Here is a 22409-nt window from a genome sequence, read left to right on the forward strand (position 1 = left end):
CTCGAAAAATTCCAGATGACACTTTTAAAGCACCCGTGCTCAGTTCGAATTAAATGCGTAGTCAATTCTTAATACTCGTATTTGATTTGCGGTAAAATTGAACATTTCCGCACCTCTGTTATTGGCATCAAAAAGGCACGGCCCCCATTAACGCACTAGTGCGTACAATAAGTAACATGATGCGTCCCGAAAATCGCCGGGAAAAAGGTAGGACCCTCAGAGTGGCGAGCAATTTTTCCACGACTTTGTTGTAACTAGCAGTCTGTGCAAAGCAGGGCATGATGAACATCTTGTCATCGCTCCGCAGCCCATGATAATCTGACATCAATCGATAAAAACACCGAAGAACGAATCACGAGGCTTTCCTATACCGGGCGTTTCTGGGGAAAGAGAACCGTGTTGTTCGGTCCGCGCCAAATAAACTATGCATCGTAGAAAGGTCAAAAGCGTCATAATCTCACCTTTCAAAGAAAGGTGAGATTATGACGCTAGGGGTAGGGATATAACGCGAACGTTTTGAGAACGAGACGTTACTTGGATCGAAACATAACTGAGGAAAAACGATTTTTCTTTATGAGCGTATACGCTCACCAAGGCCTAATATTGTCAAAACAAGAGCTGGGATTGCGGACGCATGTGGCATTTTTATCGGTGAAAAACACCTGTCAGCAAGGAACAGAATACTGTTTTCTTTCTTTTTCACTAGCTTTCTTCGCTAAAATATTTTGTAAGGGCTCCCAGAATGTCAATTCATGTTTTGACTATTTTTAGGCTTAGGTGAACGTCGGCTCATCGAACTTCCACGTTCTACCCATCCACTAGCGTCACACTCTCCCGGAGTTTCAGATTTCCCCGGTCACGGTTCTTCTGCAGTACCGAACGACAGACTTCGAAATTTCGAATGGCATCAAAATTATCTTTCTGATTACTCTTAAAAGTAAATAAACAACACGAGGTTCTAAAGTATTAGGTTAGAACTTTATTCGTGAGTCGCAATGTATCTCAAGTCTGCCGATGACGCACGAAAACGAAGGCCGTAGCGTTTGCACGGCGTTGTAATAATAGTTACCGCCGTTCTGCATTCTATTTAGCCAATACGATTGCGACATTAGCTAATAAGAAGGCCAAAGAACGAATCGGGGGGCGTGAACATAATGGGACACGTCCTGCGTTTCTTCAAGGGATACTGCAACGAAATTTGAAATATACCCGTCGTGTTCTCTTGCCAATTTGAATCGGCGGCTGTTCCCTTTGAATCGGGCGGAAACTTCGCCACCTAGCCAAATGTGTTTCACCTTTTTTTTTTTTTTAAGACTTAATTATGTTTAAACTAATTTAATCCTCTTGCAGTCTCTTGAACTTAGCCACCAGTTACTGAGCTCTACTTAATCGAAAAGCTTTATAACGCTATCTCTCGATAGACGCAGCAAGTAGACGATGCACTCAGTCGAAAGCAGGCGACCTGCTCGTCTACACGCTGCGTTTACTCTCACTTGCGGCCGAACTCGCTGACAGAAGCAGACCACCAACACGTGGGGACGCCACAGTTCAGCCTTTTACAGGCGCGTAGTGCATCGCTTAGCACACCGCGGCGCACTAGTAGCCTATATATGCGGAGCGCAAATTGGTCCCCTGCTGGAAATGGGCGATGTGAAATGAGGCCAAAATTCACATTGAACCAATGTGCAACTGTAGGTCCAGACACATTGAGCAATATGCATTTATGAAACAAAAACCTATGTGCACCAACTGGTAATCCTTCAGGGAATTCACATTGGGCTGAATTGGTAATCCTTTAGGGAATTCACAATGGGCCGATTGCATTTATGAAACAAAAACCAATGAGCAGCAATTGGCAACAGGTACCCCAGTGCACATTGCATTGAGGGTATTTATGGGGCAAAAACCAATGAGCAGCAATTGGCAACAGGTGCTCCTGTGCACATTGGGTTGATGGTATTTATGGGGCAAAAACTAATGAGCGGCTATTGGCAACAGGCCCCCCTGTGCACATTGGATTGATGGTATTTATGGGGCGAAAACCAATAAGCGGCAATTGACGACAGGCACCCCTGTGCACATTGGTTTGATGGCGTTTAGGGGGCGAAAACCAATAAGCGGTAATTGACAACAGGTGCCCCGGTGCACATTGGTTTAATGGTACCCAGTCAACCAGCTACCGTCTATTAAACATCCGAGAGATGTGTTGTTCGGACATTTAACATATCCAGTGGATATCTGCTACGATTCATCCAACATTGAAAGTATATCTACTGTGCAGTGCAAAATGGTTCCCCAGAAAACGTACCACTAACGCAATCTGGTTGATGCAGCTGGACATTCAGGACCATTGTAGGATGTTCAGCCTGATCCTGTGGATGTACCATGTACATACCTCAGAAATATTACCTTTCCTGGTATAGGGACCAGCCCTATGCCAGGAGAGCAAGGAAGTGCCTAAGCAGCCTTCATTTTATGCTAGCATATAGCGTGTAGACTGTCCTACAGAAAAATTTAAACGGATAAGAGTCCAATTCTTTACAAAACAAGAGCTCAGAGGGCAGATTTGCTGTATGGCCCGTGCATGCTCTCAATGTATACCCAAATGGCGCATTACAGACGTATAATGTAGCAATCAGGCCCGCAGCAGACATTCTTTATACTGAAGTTTTTGTTTCACCATCAAGCTCAGAAGCTTTACCACAGGATCAATGCAGACGACACTGACAAGGAAGGCGACACTACTGATGCTGACTCGTTTTAGTGAGGTGGACCTCGCCACATGCGAGAGAACTGAAATACTGGACACAAACATTTTCATAAGCTATGACGAACGGCCCTGAGGAATTGACTACTGAAGTCTAAGGCTTCAGTAGTCATATGCTCTAGTGATGAGGACACCAGAATTCCATGAGAGCTGTAGCACCGACTGCATGGCAAAAGATGCCGCTGCAGTCTTGCAGCGTAACTTTGAACGTGAGTAGCGCACTAAATTCCTGCCCAGCCTGTCAGGCATGCACATCCGTTCTGTAGAAAAAGTTGCAGTGCCAAACAAATCGCCATTAACTCTTTATTGTTACTGTTAGACAGACGAGCAAAGCTTGATGCTTTTAAAATAAAGTATAATTTTTGAACAATGCTGCATAGACAGCATGAGGTTTTCAAAATAAAGTATACTTACTGAACAATGCAGGATACTTTGCTTAAAAAAAATGTCTGATAAACATAATAAAAAGCTCAGCGCATTCAAGGCCCACTTAAGGCAGTTCACATCTCTCTCTCCTGTGGTGCAGAATGTTCCTGAAAAGCAACGAAAAAATGTTACGTTAAAGATATGTGAGCAGTGGTTTACCATTCTTTGAAACAAAACTAATAAAACAGTGAATTTCAAAGTGAAGTGACTCAAATATGCAAGAATTGGAACTGATGTAAATAAATCACAAGTATTTTATGCCTTGTTTTTAAAGCACATTCATGCTGGATGTGTGTACTGTATTGCCAACTTTTGTTTGTTAGATTTACATCAAATGTCAGTGTTCTTAAAATTCGTTGTCTATGCATTCTTTTTAATCCATAATAAGGTACTATTACATAATGAAATTTTTCCTCTTAGAGAAACACTCCAAACAAAATTTTTTTTATTTAAAATTATTCAATACTGTTCACACCTGTAGTATTTGCTCTCAAATTAAACCAAAAAAGGTGGCACTGGCTTTAATATTTAAAGCATTCAAATACTCTCATATAGAAATTATGCTTTGAAGAAATTGCACACCATACTTACTGTTCTAGAAAAGTTTGATTTTTGTGCTAACATCAGCTTAATAAGACCAGCTTACCATTTGAGATGACTGATGTCAGGCAGGTGCGTGGCGAAGTTAATCCGTGACCATGGTTTCTACCTTGAAGTCTTCACATTTATGGCAGCTCTGCACTGCATCTGATAAAAGAAAGCGACAGAGGTATGACACCAACAATTCCATAAATCTGGTTCCATGTGAAGCGATCTGCAATACTGTTCCAGAGATTACTTACTTATGATGCACTCAGCAAGGTGAAGGTTCCTGAATGTCAACTTTCTCTTACGTCCTTCCCACAAAAATTTTCGCCCCAACTGGTCAGTCAGCAACCGCTTCGTGATCTGTCTCGTACAGGAAGCATAACCAGATCCGCAGACTTTGCTGAGCTGTCAAACATAAAAAAACATCCACATAGCAACCGCTTAGGGCAATCATAACTATTGATTGGATGTTTCTGTTTATTTTTAGTCAACCTTGGCAGGTGTTTATCGGCATCCATTTCTTCGTTAAATGTGCTGCAAAAATATTCCAAAAGCCGGGAATCATACTGATAAAAAAAACTGCACCGACTTTACTCAACAAGATTAACAATTTAATCAAATGTTTCGTCTCCCATGTGGGAAACATCGTCGGTGAAACCTTGAAGCAGGAATGAGCGAAAGAAACTTCAACAGTCCTATTTAAGCAAGTCCGCATACACACTGAGGAGGGGGCCGCAGCTGGAGTTACAAGCTGATGAGTCATTTCGGATGAACCATGATTCTACGAACCTGCTTGGACCCCACCTTTGTTCACGCGCCAGAGTGGACGCATTCTCAAAGTCGAAACTGTGTCCCGTATTCCAACAATGGTCTATGAGTTTCATTGGTATACCAATGAAACCAGAAGCGGTCACAGTACTAAGCCAGTTAGTGAAGACACAAGTGATAAAATTGTGAAAGTGACGGGAGATTTGAAGACCAATTTCCTGTCCAAGTTTCTGAAAAGGCTACTGCCAAAGACGAATGTAACGAGTCTGACGTACCCTGTTTCGGCTGGCCTTCATTTTAATTGGACGCAAAATGAAGGGCTTTTGAATCTCGAAAACTTCATTGCTGGAGTGTACACTCTTCCCGGCATCAAGGAAAACTACAACATTGGGAAGCCAGAAGCCAAACTAAAGGCCCAAACTGCCAACAAGCGCGTAAAATGCCTTTCAAAAAGGAACTTCCTTGCTTAACTACAAAGTGGAAAGCGCTGCCTGACACTTACTGTGCGTGAAACAAGGTGCAATCATAATTTCGGGAAGGTCATCCTTATTTTGTGTGTGTGTGTGTGTGCGCGCATTTTATGTGCTTTTTTTTAATGACTTCTATGGTGTTAATAATTATTGGATGTTATTCGGCACTACCGGCTTCTCTTTTCTGTTAATAAAAAGCATGCCCACGATAGAATGTGCACGTGATCTGCCGCCCCAGAACGAGCGCGTAGCCTCTGCTAGGGCTCAAACAGGATACGTTCACATGGCAAAATGGAAGCCTGAAGTATCGCATTTTTTCGCCAACTCCGCCAAAGTTTTAAAGTCCCGACGTCGGAAGTCGGAGAGCTTTGGACCAATCGTGAAAGATGATAATAGGATTTTTGAGTCAGTGTTATTCTGTTTTTGACTTGGTTTTACTCTGATTTGCTCGGTTCTGGAGCGAAATTTATACAAAAACGAGAACGTTCCACTCCGAAACCAGATAAAACTGAATAAAACGGAGCAAAGCCTAATGTGAATACATAATCCAGTTGGTTCAATCGTTTATGCTATTGCTGTTACTGAAACATCCTGGAAAACAAAAGGACAGAATACACCGCTAAAACTGCAGAGTTGCGATGATACCTGAATTTCGTGGCTTGCCTATATATAATTATTCAAGAATCTTGTGCATACTATGTGCACACACAATGTTCCCGTTCCCCATAGTCTTTTCTTTATGTTTTACTGGCAGCCGCATGTTTTATAATACGAAGGAGGACAGTACGTAATCAGGAAATTCTAAAACACGTGACAAAAAAAGAGTTCATATTCACTTTATTAACTGAATGTTTTATTTAATTAGTGTCTACATGGCCCAACCCAAGTTATATAGCTAAAAAAAAATGTTTATTTGACAGAGAGGAACCCATCGGGCACGCACGTATCTGCACAAGGGGGGGGGGGGGGGGGGGGGGAGGAACCATGGGACCCCCCCCCCCCCCCCTCCTCTCAAACCTTTCATTTGGTGGGGCCCCCTTCCCCCCTCCCCCTCATACAGTATTTTGTCATGGGCGAATCAAAATCCTGGCTGCGTGCCTGCCATCGGGTATATTTGCGGCAAAAATTATTTTCCTGTGCTCAAAACATAAAACTTTAGTATATAACAACTCTAATTTCTCCACTAAGCATACTGTTTAACCTGATAGATGCCCACTTAATAGATTTTATGTTCTGTATTCCCAGTCGACCATTAAAAGTTCTCGATCCGAAATGCATTCCATTTCACCAATGAAGCTTTCAGTTTAACCAGTACAACTTGTTATTGATCCTATTGAAGGACCAATAGGCACTTGTATTCCGGACCAGAAAACATTCGTGTTGTTCCCATAGAAGTTTCTACTTGTCCCATAGAAGTTCCTGCTTGTCCCAGAGAAGTTCCTAATGGTACAAGAGAAGTCTGTATTGGTACGATATAACTTGTTATCGGCCCAGTAGAAATGCCCATCGGTACGATGAAATCCTATTGATCGCATAAAAATCTCTATCGGTCCCATAGAAAATGTTTGCAAGGGTGTGCTAATTTGGCGATTGAGCATTGTCACTGCCATACTGCACCGAGTTCACTTCTCTGCAGTGCATGGCTCTTTGCTATCTCCCGTACAATGGCTCTGCCACATAGCGCCACTGGCTGCAATGAGCGGTAATGAGCAAACTGAGTGTCGTGCACATTGACACAATTGGCATCATGGCGCTTGCCCCCTAAAGTTGACTTTCCCTCAACCGATTCTTTGGCCTTCCCCCGCGCTGCGGCTTCTCTGCAGCATTTCCAGTTGCACCAATGTGCAAAACATCGGATTTTCTCATCGGCGCCAATTGCACATTCATGCTCATAGGCTTTGGCTATGCATTTCAATTGGAACAGGCCTGCCATTTCCAGCAGGGTCTGCTCCTTGAGCAGGGGTAGCGGTGACGTCAGAACGCCGAGCTCTGAATGGCTCCGATTCGAAGGATAGGGGGTGAACCTCAAGACAGCTGGCATTGAGGTTTACCCACTATCCTTTCATCAGAGCCAATCGGAGCTTGGCGTTCTGACGTGAGTGCTATATGTCGTGGCTATGCAGTTTTCCTTGTATCATTTTCACGAATAAAACTTTAGTTGCGAGTACAGTTTCGTCCTGTTGTGTATGCTTCTTCACTTCGTCTTCACTGTTTAAGCAGCTTTCATCACGTACAAACATGCACTCGCATGCACTGAAGACTAAGACACAGTGCGAGATATTGTCACTGGAGCCACCTTATAATCTCGCGTTAGATAAAACTATGAAAAACGGTAGAAGCATGTTTTTCGAGATATGCCCATTTTTTCAAGACAGGAAAGAGATTGTGGACATTAAAAGGACACGTTGGGTTTATCAAGCTGCAAGAAAACACTTGACTAAACTTGCTATCGTTGCTTCTCGAGTTCAGCAGAGAATTACCGCACAAAAAGTCATTTGTTCTGCATATCTTAACCAATGGCAAAAAGGCAAGTACATTTGTGGGTTGACAGAAAAAAGCTTTTCAGAGTATAAACCTAAATTAATGCTTTTATTTAGACACTGAAAACTCGATGTACATCAGCTGCATGCCAGAAGAAAAAAAAAATTGAAGGAACAACTTGCAACTGTTGATGCACATCCAACACCGAAATACTTGATGCTACTTGGTAGAGAGCGTGCTACAAATAATGCTCCCTTTGAAACAAACTACATTATCGGCACTGCAGAGAGCACAGAAAGATCACCGCCTAAACATACATTTAATTTGTATATGCAAACACTCAGGTATATGGGCATATCAAAATACTTATATTAAAATATGCAAATAGCCGCAATGATTGTCGAGCTTTGGTATGTACTATTCCTCTACGGCTTCGATGCCCAAAGTCAGCTTCGATTCACACTTCATAAATATAGCTCAGACAAGCCTCACTGGGTTTGTTGATGGAATGGCAAGACACGCAAGTGCTCAGGCGATCTTGCGTTCAATTCAAAACATAAAGTACTAATGCTCAAAAGGACAAGAAAACAAGTAAGAAAATTTGATATCCCAAAATCTCGGACGGTGCCAGAATAGCTCCGTAAAACAAAAAAAGCTTTCACACAGTTAAAAATGAAACTAGCCAAGATGGTAATGCTCTTTTAGCATCTAGAAACTCGTCAAAATGATCTCTTCCAGATACCACCTCTATTGGATAGACCATTCACAGCTGTCCTCTTGGAATGCTTCGCCACATTTGCTGACATAACAAATCATACATCACTAATGCTACATTAGCGGCTAACTTATGCGAGCTAGTTAAACCCCATGTAACTTTTCCATAATCACTTGCAATTTGAGCAGCAGCCAACATGTTGATTGTCATTTTACTGGATACAACTACAAACTCTTCAACATCTTCATCTGTTGGGTATATACATATGTACATCTTCAAAAAGTATTGCACTGTCTATTGCAAAATGACCTACAACACTTACATGCTACTCAAAAGAGGCAAGTCAGCATATGCAAGAAGCACTGCACAGCATAGGCAGGACACAAACAAACACCTAGCCATACAGTTACTTGCACACACAAGGACAAACGGGGAAAACATGCTCTTCGTATATAGTACAATGATTGTCATTTCAGTTTCAACAGTAACGGCCTTCCACATTCAAAAGGTCGAGCTCCAACAGTATATGAAAATGTCTTCCCATTCACACAAACATTTAAATCAATACACTTCCATTGCACACAAGAGTGTGAACATAGCCTTGGATTGAAGAATGTAACGCAAACGCTCAAAAAATGTGCCGTAAAATCTGTGATGTCCCCAAACAAGCTGCAACAACTGCTTGAAAAACAGTACCAAAAGAACACCTCGAAAGTGGAAAAACAACCCAAACACAATTATACACACATTCACACACTGTAGAGGTTGGAAAAATCAGTGAAACAAGGACAGCACTTGCACCGAAATCCAAGGTACAAGCATGGCTGTGACAAGGTTTGAGATCAGGTTAACGGAATGATTGTCGAGTAGATTGATTCCGGAGACGTGCTTCACTCCCGGCCCTGGTTCTTCCACTATCCGTCCACTTGAAGCGTCCAACCCTGCACAAACAACCCAAGCAAGTCTCCATGTTCACACTTATATGGCAACTTTTTTGCATTTAAAGGGCATAAAAAAATGCCTAACAATTTATGGGGTGCGTCCAGAAAGGGAGTACGGTTTGTGCATAAAGGCCCGTTCGCACTCTTGCGACCGAGTACGACTGAGAGAGACGAGATCTCTTAAAACTTCTTAAATGTTTTTAGAGTCAGGGAATACACAGGCATTGTGGTGCCATCTATGCGGTGACCCTGGAACTGCATTTCACAAGAGCGAAGGTTCTGCGGGATTTCCGAGGTCAAATGTGCGTAATACCCATAGAAAGGCTCGTTTTTAACATTGACAAAAGTTTTTCGAGCCAAGAAAAAAACGATAATGCGCGAGAAATAAAAAAAAAATATGCCGGACCGTTGAGTTTACACTGCTTCCCAATATAGATGGCGCCAGTGTGTTCTCTGGTTTAAGAAGTTTTAAGGAACCCAGGTTTAAGAGGTCGCAAGAGTGTGAACGGGCCTTAAGGCCCATGAGAGAATTCATTTCTGTCACGCATTGGCAATTATGTTCCCTCGTGTGTCATACTTTGTTTCACCATAAATAAGAAAGCAGTCCAGATACACAATCATAAGCACACCGATTGAAAGCACAAAGGTCATGGCAAACGCCCTGCACTTGATCGGTTTAGAGAGTGGTAGGATATGCACTGAAAGACAATTAGTTATTTTTGAAGATGCCCAGCAAGTTCCTAACTGAAGCCATACCTTTAAATTTACTAACTAAAAGTTGATTACTAAAGAGTAATTATTGACCTAATTGTATACCAAATGTGAATAATTTTCCTGAATTAGTAGAAACCAGTATGACATAAACCTTTTTTTCTGTGGGATGCATAGTTTATACAGGAATGATTTGGGCGACAATTCCAGGAAATTCCCTCCCTGCATACCAACATGATTGTGTAACCCCTGAAGGTTAAGATATGCCTAAATGTTTAAAGCTAAAACTAGCATGCATGTTTCTCTTCACATCACATTTGCAATTGATTACTTCCCTAAATGGCATAATTTAGTTAAGGGAAACTCGGAAAGTGACTACGTTGGTGCACAAGTTCTGCAAGAGTATTCCATTCCAAGTTGCATTTGTGCATTTGTGTTCCCCCATTCATTAGTCACACCTTGACGCCATTTTGTGAGACTGGGTATTTTTTAAGTTCGTGCTTAGCAATAAAAATAGATAGAACGACTTGCTGACTCCGATGCCTGGTCTAGGATGAGATTTCTGGGCGCGATAAATGTTTGACAATGCAGATTTATGAGTACAAAAATCTTATAGTGTGTATTCACATATATCACATAATTATAAAATGTAGACGAAATGCAATGAGTGAGGGAATGATGTGGAAATCACTGTCAATGTTTAATCGAGGGTGGCAGAGCATTCATAATGAACTCTGTAGGCCACTTCTGGTGAGAAACAAATTGGTGGAGGAAGTACAAATAAAAAAAAAATTCTGGATAACTGATACTTTCTACTTCTGATCTTGTAACGCACATGTTATAATCTCCAAAATTATTACTTAATGAAAGTGTTACATAACACATCAGCAGCACAAACTGTTTCACAATGGAGGCCGAAGATGCCGGCCCAGGATTCGGGCAGATTCTGTGGGGAAGTTATCAAAAAGCTTTTGACATGATAGGGGATTATATCGAAAGACAGATTAAGGCATCCAGAATTTATTAGAAATAAAGCAACTCCCAAACAATGTTGTGGGAGTTTTTTTATTATTTAAAAATGGTACTTACATTCTGGACATACTCTGTACAAATGAGAAATGTTTTCCAGATACTCTTTTTTCAGCTCCTGCCCATAACCTAAATATCAGTGCACAAATAAACAATCCTGCAACTTTTCTGGGTAAGAGCTAGACCCTAGAGAAAAAAAACCTAAAATACTTCACAAAAAAAACAACAACTAAGGAACAAATATTATAAGACAATTCAAATATGTGACAGTGCAAGCATAACATAAGCATAAAACTACCCAAACTTAAGCATGAAAAAAAAAAAAAAAACTATTTCAGCTTGTTTTAATTAAAAAAAAATGCATCAAACACACTTAGTTTTATATTAATCAGAATTTAAAACTAGTTCAACACAAGCCATTCTTTAAAATTAAACTTGCACAAAATGCTTTTGAACTAAATGGGACTACACAACAACCTGACGCTTGCAAAACAAAACAAAAAGAAAATCAGCTCCAAGCTGGAGAACCTGATAAGATAGCCACCAAAAATAGCCCCAAAGACTCCCAGACATTCTCAGATAATGCCTGAATATTACTGTGTACCCCTTTCCCAAGCCAAGCTTATCAAGGAAAGATAATGCAACAAGTGTCTGGTGCCAGCTGCTTTCAATCCTCAGACCCACACAAGACTTCTGCCTAAAAGCAAGTTTGCTATAGGTCAGTGACACGTACAAAGGGCTGCCACAGACTAAAATTCCCTAGAGACTACACATGCCAAGGCAATAAGAAGCAACGTCAACAAGGGGCAGTGTGGAAATGCGATCAAGCTATCTTGAAGGATTCTCCAGCTAACAGATCTGCACTCAGAGCCATAATCTCTTTTTGGGGTGGCTTAACCAAGCTGCTTTTATGCTCGTGTCCCAAAATATTGTGCACAACCAAATATACATCTGAGGAAGAAAGTGGAAGTGAAAACATTTCGTTCTCTCAAACTTCCTCCCGAAAGCAAGCATTTGCAAGGGTTGAAGTTGTTAAAGGGACACTGCTGACCCCCAAAATTTTTGTTTATTTTTTGCCAGGTGATTTATTATGGTGTCTGAAGAGTACCCAATCAGTATTATGCTAAGGCATCACATATTGTTCAATAAAGTCGAAAAACGCAACTGCTCAAAACCAAAACTGGAGTGGGGAGGAAGAAGAAACATAGAGGAGGATAGAGTTGGCAAAAGTCACATGACTGTGCAGCTTTTTTTTTTTTCTTTTTTTGTTTAAATCACCGCATTTGCAATATTTAGAAGCCACAAAAAATGAATATCCTATTTCTTCACTTTATTTTTAATATTGAATGTATGCCTTCGATGACCCACGACTTTGATTACATTTGGTGGTTATGCCCAAACTTTAGAAAATGGCTTGTGACCACAGAGAAGTGAGCGCAACTCAATCCAGCAAATTCTTGATAGGTAGTTTCCGGGCAGAAAGAAAACAAATTTTGAGCCGAAAATTGTGTTCTGGGCAGTTGGGCTCTCATATGTCATGTACAAATAAAAACCTTGGCGGGCTTCAATACCCTGTCAGTGTCCCTTTAACAGGCTATCACCGCTGCAGACATGTTTGCGTGGTGATATATACAAAGCCCTTCCGGCTCACACATATCTTTTTAAAAGATTTTGGTGCATAAATCTTTTGCCATGGTATAATTCTGGCAATGTTATAGACGACTATTTCTCGAAAATTGTGCAAACTCACCCGAATACTGGAGAGTGGCGCCGAGGAAGGAGTCGATGAGAGAGCCCAGAGAGCCCGCCAATGCCCCCACGACAACGAGAGCGCCCTGGGTGGGGCTCGTACGCAGCGTGGTGGAGCCTACGCACACCACCAGGGACAGGTAGTAGACCAGCCCGAGCAAGGCGCCCGCCAGGCCGCTGAAGAACGTTCCCGCCACGGACACCCCTCCGTTTGTGCCTGCACACAGAAGAGAAGACTTCGAGTTTCCGTAAGTTCCCAAAAAATGTGTTAAAAAATATTTGGCACCAAAGGCGCTGAGACTATACAGTGCTTCTTTTGAAACTGAGCTCTGATAGGTGAAAGTGTTGAACGAGTGCAACTTTAAACCTCTGGAATAGTCTTACCCAATGTTCCATTATTGTTACAACACGTCCACAAAAAAAAGAAAAGTAGAGTTTTTTGCATTGCAAAAATTCATTATGCATCGCCGAACTCGTCTTCTCCGAAATGCAGCGCTGGCAGACTGAACCAAATGCCGTATTTGCAGAACAAACCATTATCCGACTCAAAAGTTTTAATAGATTTTCTGAAAATCTCAATGACAAAACGGGGCCAGTTCCTGACAGCGGACGCCATCCAACTCCATGTATTCATGGGCTTCATCGACCGCCATTTTCCCAATGAAAATTTTCGAAAAACGCTTACCAACTCAGTGATGTGACATATCAGAGTCGTTTCGGAGCACCTTTTGGAGCAGCCAAAGGGTCATTTTGCAGCAGCAAAAAGATCTTTTGGAGATTAAGCCCACACTTCATCTTCATTTATACCACTGCAAATATCCTGTTAGGGTTTATTTAGGATTACTTTTTAATTATTTATTACGTTAAGGCAGTGGTTCACAACCACTGATGTTTTGCAGACCCCTTGTGCATTCACGAAGATGGTAGAACACCTTGTTCAAGGTGAGGGAAAGATAAAGGTATAGGTTAATTATGATCATGACTGAATAAATGAATATAACTAAGGGCTAGTGTAAAATAGACTTCATTGACATACACACCAGAAGACACTGACATACACACCACAAAACTTACCCGAAAACAGGAATGTTTCTTCCTAATCTGGAAAAAGGCAACTTTTATAGCCAGGCTTGACTGACGAGCCAGGGATTTGCGGACCACTAGAATGCCTTCAGGGACCCCAAAAGGCCTGTGGACCCCGATTTGAGGACCATTGCATTAAGGGGGGACATGGGCCTAAATTTTAAATTTTTTTGAAAAAATTCATTTTTTTAATTTTGAGGTTTTCAGTTTTAGAAACTAATTATACACCCTTACACCAAATTTGATAACCATATGCCAAATAGTTATGTTGATATAAAATATTTTTAACACATTGTGAGGCAGTAACAAAGTAAAGGAGTTCAATGTTTAAATGCATTTTTCTCAGTTCCACTTTTTGCTGCAAATTTCATACGAAGGAATCTTTTGTTCGAAGGTGAAAGTATTCTGATACCACAATCAAGATGTTTCTGAACTGAAATTTACTCAGGAATCGGGCTATCTACTTTATTTTGTTTTAGGTTGAAATCCTCAGTGATAAAAAACCAAGTTTTCAAAAATTGATAGAGGACAGATATGCATCTCATAGTTTGAGGTAATAACTCTTCCTGAAATATTTACATTTAAGTTATTAAAACTAGATAGCCCGAGGTCCCATATCCCCCACTTTATATTCAAGCAGTCAAAATGATGCTTAATAGCTTGATTTGCATATCATAGATTTCTTAATGAAAAGTGACACATTACCTTATGCAGGTATGTAAATTTGTCCTAGAGAGCTGAAAGTTTGCACAATACACCTACATCTGAAGCTAAATCTCCTCTGCAAATTTCATTCCGATCACTTGAGTAGTTAAAAAGTTTGAGCTCTAGCCAGTGTCCCCCCTTAAGGCATTGGCTTGTCCAACTAGTAGGCAATGTCTGTTTTGCCTTCTCACTTATGTGCGACTCTTTGTTAGCATTGATTGCACAGCAGGAGTTATTCCCTCAAACACAGTACTAGCTATTTAGTTGCAGGCAGAAGCACCAGACACGGTAACAAGATGATGATTAATGAAGGACAGCACAAACTGCTGTGAATGGTTATTTCAGGTAAGAAATTCCACTGAAATATAGTTAGAATAGAATTATTTTGAGTAGATAAATTGATGTTTTGTTTAAGTTCTAGAGGCTGTAGTAAACTGCAATTCTTCATTCAGACAAAAAACAAAGCCCTTGTCATTTGATTATGAACATCAATTACATTTTATATGCAGAACTTCATAACAAAAATCGGATTGCAATCAATTTATGTCTTTTTATACACATTTTTGCTGAACTCACTACGGTTTTTCCCAGCTTCCATCGACTGCTCCTCTAATTTATTCACACTTACACAAAAGTAATAACTAAACCAAAAAGAGTTTGGCATGAAGAAAACTTGGAGAACAGTCCATATAAATCGTTTTGCAATACCAACGTATCCTTGCCGAATCTTAAATGAGAAAACAATAATTAAAATATTGCAGGCTATCATCTATTCTCCTCAGTTTTATTCAGGAATTGTGTGTACTGCCCTTCTCTGGAGAAATCCTTTCCCCTAAGCACGCGAGTGCGATGCAGTGAAGCAAGCAAGACACGCAAATATGCAATGCTTACCGTGCTTTTGTCGCTTCACTGCAGTGCACCAATGCGCGATGAGAAGCGCACTAAACGAAACTCAACAAAATGAAACACTGCGACTTGCCTCTTTCTCTCAGAAAAAGGAGTGAGTTGCAATGTTCGGTTGCGTTTTTGAGGGCGAGAAAGGTCACGTGCAATTGTAAATTTGGGTTTTGTAGGATGTTTAGGGCGTGTAGGTTGAGGTTGCACCATAAAAAGACAATCTCAAAATACAAACCGATGTTAGCCTTAACCAAAGGTGCCAGAAATGCGGTACTTTGTTTCTAGATTTATGCATTCTGAAACAAAAATACTTGAAGATTCATTTCCAGAAAACATTTCTCTATTTAGTTAACAAAATATGACTGATTAAAGGGGTTTTACAAGTGTATAAAAACAATTTTGTAAAACAAAGTAGGAGTCAAGTTAGATATGTTTGTGGTTGCCCCCTTCGTTTGCTTGTAGCAGCCTCAATTTATATATAGATATTGTACATCAGCTTGCCTGCATTTTTACATTTCCTAAGCCAATGCTAGTTTCCTATACAATATTTTTTTCCTCTTCCTTGCTCTTGTCACAATAACTTCCTCCTTCTTCAGAGGTCACATATAAGACATTTTGAGTATGCATAGAGGTATTCTTAAGTCACTTGGACAACAAATGAAAATAGTTCAACTTAAGGTCAGTTCAAACTGTTATTGACACAAAATTGGCAAAACCCAAAGAATATGAAAACAACCCTTCAAACACTTGTCACAACAACTAACTGGTTTGGGCATGTTTTCATATTTTATACTTTGCTATGTTGGATCACAGAAGGCTAGTAGTATAAAGAAACTAATAAAAAAAAAAGAAAGACATTGCAATTATATAGTATGGGCATAAATGACTAACTCTACTCTACGTCAATACACAGTGGAAGGGGCGACATATTGGCATAGAGAAACAATACAGTCCTCAACTGATCTCGAGTACCCGGAAAAAGAAAACACTTAAGATTGTCTCATTCAGAGAGGCAGCCAATCCATATCCAATCACTCAATCTTCCCGTTTCTTGTTTTCTTCATATTTTTTTGATACATTTGCACTATAGCATCACTCCTTTTGGTAAATATGACTTGAATTTTCTATGATTCCTAGCAAGCAACTATTACGGCTCTCACTCCTTAAATATTGTCACATATAACAGGTGACAAAGGGAAGCTAAAACTGAGGAAAATAAAAGTTTAATGGGGCAAACTTGTGCCCAAACCCAGCATACTTTGGATGTTGGGGTACGAGTGAGGAATTATAGGTACCTCATTTACCCAATTCTAATGTGCCCCTAATGCAGAGCTCAAGTTTGTCTGCTTTCGAGGTCTGCTTACTATCCTTCAATCAGAGCCGATCAGAGCTCGGCATAGTGACGTCGCCACAACCCCTGCAAAAGAAGCAGACGAACTTGCGCTCTGCATTCTAATGTTCACACAGTTTTTATATCCAAGAAGTGAAACTTCAACATGCCCCCGACGTCGGTTTTGTATCCAAGTCTAGCGTGAAGGAAGTTTTTAGGAACAATTTTCTATATAAAAAACAAGGTTGGCGTTAGAATCGGCTGACTACGATAAGTTACGGAGTAAAAGAAAAGCTCTCAAGAAATGGTGACGACACAACAGCCAGCGGGAGCGCGTCCTCTATTCGTGATCGGTTTTTTACAGGCGGTTGCAACGCAGAACAATCACACTCAAACACAAAAGGGCAGTCCCACGGAACGCCTCTTCCTTTTCGGCAAGTCGCGTTCCACCACGTCGACAAACAGCGTCTGCCACTTTCGCCTTTTGTTTACGTGCGGACGCTTAGTTTCTGCCATCGTTTTAGATGTCCGTGTAACACCAGAGCGTCACCAGTGGTTCTGTCCACGACGGAACTCAGCATGCATAATCGGGGATGTATTAGTTTGTTTTAATTTGTATCCTTTCGGAGTCGCCCGGGCGGCATCTACCAAGCTCTTGTGGCCGCCGACGGGTCGATGCCTTGTCTTAAGTCCGTTCGAATTAAGACAGGTACGTATGAAAATCGAGCATCGGACGATGCTCCTTCTTGTCGCAAACTATACCAAAAAACAAAACAAATTGCGACGCAAAAAAAAAAAAAAAAATCTCAACCGAGCTGGGAAACACTAGCTTCATGCATAGGAGGACATAAGGCGAAAGAATCAATGATCCGGTGAGATTTTGAGTTAGAAGTATGTCATATTAGGAGAGCAAGTCATCTGCTTCTTGCGCAGGGGTTGTGGTGATGCAGAATGACGCTGAGCTATGATTGGGCTTGATTGAAAGGATAGAGGGTATAAATTTAAATGCTCGATGCCTTGAGGCCTGTCCACTATTTTTTTTCTCCAATCGGTTAATAAGAGTCTGGCGTTTCGACATTTTCGCAACCCCTGTGCAAGAAGCAGACAAACTTGCGCTCCACATATTGCCCCATACTGTTACTGGGTAAACACCCGATTGGAGTGTAAAGCAGACCATGCTCTGAAGCAAGGAATGCGGCTCCCTACTCTCTGGCAGCAAGGGGAGTGTGACTCACCCCTGGGTACTCTCTCGAGGGTGGTAATGAGGAAAGGGTCACCGCTGGACCAGACGCTGCCCAGCTCCGAGGCCCATGTGTCGCCGCAGCTCTCGGCCATGGCGCTCAGCACTGCCAGGGACAGCATGGCGCACTGCCAGTTCCGGCTGGGGTCCACCAGCTTCTCCCCCATCCCACACTCGAGCATGTAGAGCAGGGCAAACTCTGCGGCTATGCCTCCATTGCACAGCACCTGCACCCAGTTTCGCTGGCCACCTGCGCACAAACGACGTCGTGCCCTTCGGTCAAGTTTGCCACGAAGTCTGGCAACAAAGGAATGAAGGGCGGCTGATGGCTCACTAGGTAGACCACAAGTTTGTCTGCTTCTTGCGCAAGGGTTGTAGTGACACCAGAACGCCGAGCTCAGATTGGCTAGATTGGAAGGATAGTGGGTAGACCCCAAGGACACTAGCACTGAGATCTACCCACTATCTTTCCAAGTCGAAACTTGATCTTTTGATGTCACTGCAACGCCAATGCAAGAAGCAGACAAACTTGTGCCCCGCATAGGAAAACACCGGCAGGTGAAGTCGAGGCGGTGTTCGAACGCGACTCCCAAGAGTGTGGTCTGGGTGACATGGGGGAGGGAGGGTGCCACAGGTTGCGAGGGTGTAGGTGTGCAAGGGTTCAGCCAAGGACAGGCTGATAGTCATGCATACACTTTTTGAAGTGTTTAGTGGCAGGTTGTGTGCCACACACCACCTGTGGCATTCACCGAGGTTCCTTCGGAGGGAGGTGGATGCCTCCATTGATGTCCCGGGTTGAAGGAGTGAGAGGTCATCTGCATGTAGTATTGCCTTTGATTTTAGTCCATCGGCGATGTTGTTCACGTAAATCGGGAAGGGCATAGGGCTTACACTGCCCCGAGGCACACCGGTAAGCACATGCGCAAGGTGGCAAGAGGTGACTGTGGAAGGCATATAGTCCCGATTAGTTGCATATACTATCATGCTGACAAGTTCTGTTATCGATCAGCTTTTGTACTTTAATCGGGCGAGAATTGAGAATTAAAGATACCCACCCTCCTTGTGGTCGGCTTCAAATTTTCGTTTTTGGCTGGACCTGAACTTCGTTGCTTTTGAAGAGGACACGAAAAAAACGAGCAGCACAGCTTGAAAGCAGTAACTGCTCAGTGTAAGGACAAACCCGAGAATGAGACCTGCAAAATAAAGGAAATAATGAAGAAATGTAACCAATAAAATTAATGCATTGGTTACATTTTTTTATTTCTATTGGTTAAATTAACATTTATGCGGAGCACAAACTTGTCTGCCTCTTGCACGGGGGTTGCGATGATGCCAGAATGCCTAGCTCTTATTGGCTGGTCTAGCATTAAGGTCTAACCCTATCCTACGAATCAAAGCCAATAGAACAAGGCGCCGTTCTGACGTCACCGCAACCCCTGCGCAAGAAGCAGACGATTTACTTTCCGCATTGCTTACATTTATATTACATACCGCAACATCAACCCCTTCTCGTTTACAAATTTCATTTAAACCATCATCACTTTTTTTTCTTAATTTATTTGTACAATATATAATTTTATCATCATTCGACGCGGCGCCGCAGGCCTTCACGGTATGGGAAACTTGTCTTCCAGCGGCGCCGCGGCTCAGCTGAGCTCAAATAAATATCAATCAATCAGTTTACAAATTTTGAGAAAATACGGACGCGTGTAGTTATACTTAAGGAAATATTCTTACCGGAAAGTGCTCCCGAAACGTCCAAGCTTTTTTTCCTGTAGCCCCATGTCGCGATGAGAAGTGGAATAAAAACAGAGACGAAGAAACGGAGCGGGGTGGGCGGAGCGATATCTGAAAAAATGAACGACTGCAAGTTATACACGCGTACGTATACGTAAGCTCGATGAACGCGGCGTTTCTTCATTTAATGACCGAGAAAATAACTGCAGCCAGATTCAGCACCTGAGGCTCCAGGATAACTCGGGCAGCACTCACCTTCGGAATACCAAGATGAAACCACCGACACCGTCCAAAACAGTAGAGAAAGGGGTAGTGTCACCGCAAGCAGGCTTACTAAAAGCATTATTTTTATAAAAACAAATTAAAAAATAAACGAACCTAAAGGTGAGTCACAGACAGCTCTTTCTTTCTCATCAATAACACAACATTACGTAACGAAAACGAAGACGCGGCTCACGACTACTGACAACAAAACAAATCCGCGGGAACAAAACCACGAAACCCGAACCCCGCTAGCTTCCGAAACTTTTTATAAACTGCAGTTACCCGGAAACGGAACTCGGCCACTCGGCGTAGGTGTGGTAAACTTGCGCCACCTACCCTCCTCTGCTACTGCTGCTACTGCTGCCATCTATCCAACAAACTTGGCAAAGTTTCACTATTCGTTGTTCAAGTTGGTCAAGTCGTATGCTGTGGTCAGGTCGAGACTCGAGTCGTGGTTTGTGCGTCAACAAAATGAAGTTCGTCTTGTAAGCTCAAACTCTCGGTTTATATAACATAAATACAGTATTTATAGGTGTTTTATTTAGACTCGCTAAGGCACTGGGTTTACTGACAAAATCGCACATTCTTTGGAGCGTTCGACGATCTGTCAACATGGACGAAATCGCCAAGCTTGAGTACCTGTCTCTTGTTTCCAAAATATGCACGGAGTTGGACAACCATCTAGGAATAAACGACAAAGACATGGGTAAGTACGTGTTCCCGAGCTCGTGATCGTTATGGTCATTTTTAATAGCTTGTAGCCTACATGGGTTTCTTGACGTGCCTGAGGCTCCTAGCGTTGTACTGTTGTATCACATTTCCGACGACAACCAAGGTGTCTTTCAAATAATACTTTCAGCCGAGTTTATTATTGACCTGGCAGACAAGAACAACACGTTTGAGTCCTTCAAGAAGGCTCTGGAAGAGAACGAGGCGGAGTTTTCGGTAAGTGCGTTTCTCCGTTTTGTCCTCCTAGCATGCAGATGATCGCACCCGTACTACGCAGCCCTGTTGATAAATACGTAGTCCACGCAAAACTTCCACAGTCTTTACACTGAGAGAGATTCCCAAGTTTGATGGCATATCATGTTGGTTAGATTTCATTATGCTTGGACATCTTCAGATGTAGAAGTCTTTATGTATTGGATATCATGATGTTGGCTTACATTAACAGAGATCTCAGTGGTCATTGGAGTTATCTTCTTAGATGTGGGCATGCCGTTTGCCTCATGATCATTATAACAATGTTGCGAAAATGTGTAAACAAGTTGGAGATCCACATAACACTAGCATCATCCTCTGCCTATAACTGCATCCTCTTATGCCGGTTACTTCCGAGAATGACAAACAGTGCTTGGCCTGTGTCTGTCTTCCATTTACACATATTTTTCTCATTGCCAGCCTTTGGGGATGACTAAGAAAACTAGCCCGCTTTTTTATTTTAATTCAGAAAGTTATTTATTGGTTAAGTATTGGAATTAGCGCTCGGTTGGCATTGGTTATCCCGAATTACGCTTGTTCAATCACACTAAGACAAATGGCCATTTGAATTATGTTGTGGTACTTATAGGACTCGTTCACGGCAAATCTGCTGCGTATCATTCAGCACATGAGACCCAAGAAACATACAAGCTCTCTACCCAAAGAAGGCTTTGAAGAAAAGCCCAGGACAGAGCTGGACATCAAGCGCGAGCGTTTCCCATTTCTAGCGCTACCGAATGACCCAAAAGCACGGGTAAGTTGCTTATACTTTTACTATTGTCTTCGACAAACCTGCAGCAGTAGAGCTTTTTGATTCATTGCTTCCTTCAGTTGTGCTTCGTTTCAGTGCCAGCTTGGTACCTTCTATGGTTCTCAGTTTCAGCCGAAGTACCGTCTAAGCCAGCACGCTTTCACCGACAGTAGTGCTTCCATAGGGGGCCCTGTCTCCACCTGAATGTAATGAACCTGACAAGTGCTTGTATAACATGAGCGGGGATGCAAGGATGCCAGACACCCATTGAAGCCAACTACTTTTATATTGTCTAAACATACACACAACACAACTACTTTGCATAACGTGCAATAATACTTGTTGTGACCGATTCTTTTTGCAGACATTACTAGAAGAGGATGTGAAAGTTGCGTCGGATGCCCTCGCAGAACTAGAAGCTCTAGCACCGGGTGCCAGGTACGTTCCTGGTGTGTGCCCAGGGTGATCAGAAATTCGAAACACATATTCGTGATTTCTGCAGTTTGTAATTGTGCTCTGTGTATATTTATACAGCTGGATTTGTTTGTGTTGGGTTGTGCAGGAAAAAAGACGCAGAAGTGGACAAGTCAAGCAGCAGGACTGAACGATCAAATGACAAGCATAGCAGGTATGCTGTCACATAGTGAAAACCAGGGTAGGAGGGCATGCTTTTCGACACTTTTGCAGCCGCAGTTACCGACAGTCAATGGGCGACTGATTTTCAGTATCTTGGCACAGTGTGGAGGGGTGTTAGCTTCACTTTTATCTACATCAGT

The 22409-nt window shown here is 42.1% G+C and overlaps 2 protein-coding genes and 1 long non-coding RNA gene across 3 annotated transcripts in view; 1 reads left to right on the forward strand and 2 right to left on the reverse strand.

Annotated features, from left to right (window-relative positions):
- Nucleotides 1–3250: 3250 nt before the first annotated feature.
- LOC121837994 lies at nt 3251–4185 on the reverse strand. Its single transcript, XR_006078381.1, has 3 exons — nt 4036–4185; nt 3840–3940; nt 3251–3300 (listed from the first exon to the last, which is right to left on the reverse strand). It is a non-coding gene; the product is annotated as an uncharacterized LOC121837994 (long non-coding RNA).
- A 3404-nt stretch (nt 4186–7589) lies between these two features.
- Nucleotides 7590–20191, reverse strand: LOC8027023 (transmembrane protein 19). The gene is made up of 6 exons (XM_002406913.4): nt 19893–20191; nt 19638–19748; nt 18956–19093; nt 17896–18150; nt 12647–12862; nt 7590–9156 (listed from the first exon to the last, which is right to left on the reverse strand). Exons 1-6 carry the CDS (start codon nt 19978–19980, stop codon nt 8990–8992), a joined length of 975 nt encoding a protein of 324 aa, XP_002406957.2. The 5' UTR covers nt 19981–20191; the 3' UTR covers nt 7590–8989.
- Nucleotides 20192–20297: 106 nt separating this feature from the next.
- The window catches only part of LOC115324969 (ATP-dependent RNA helicase DHX8), a 34937-nt gene continuing 32825 nt past the window's right edge, over nt 20298–22409 (forward strand). Inside the window, exons 1-5 of the mRNA XM_040218647.3 lie at nt 20298–20607; nt 20761–20846; nt 21472–21636; nt 21998–22071; nt 22196–22261. Coding sequence (XP_040074581.1) covers nt 20514–20607; nt 20761–20846; nt 21472–21636; nt 21998–22071; nt 22196–22261 — 485 coding nt within the window. The 5' untranslated portion in view covers nt 20298–20513. The remainder of the gene's footprint in view (nt 20608–20760; nt 20847–21471; nt 21637–21997; nt 22072–22195; nt 22262–22409) is intronic.

This window comes from Ixodes scapularis, unplaced genomic scaffold (assembly GCF_016920785.2).
Source record: "Ixodes scapularis isolate PalLabHiFi unplaced genomic scaffold, ASM1692078v2 PGA_scaffold5__190_contigs__length_132052651, whole genome shotgun sequence".
In the NCBI taxonomy this organism is placed as follows: Eukaryota; Metazoa; Arthropoda; class Arachnida; order Ixodida; family Ixodidae; genus Ixodes; species Ixodes scapularis.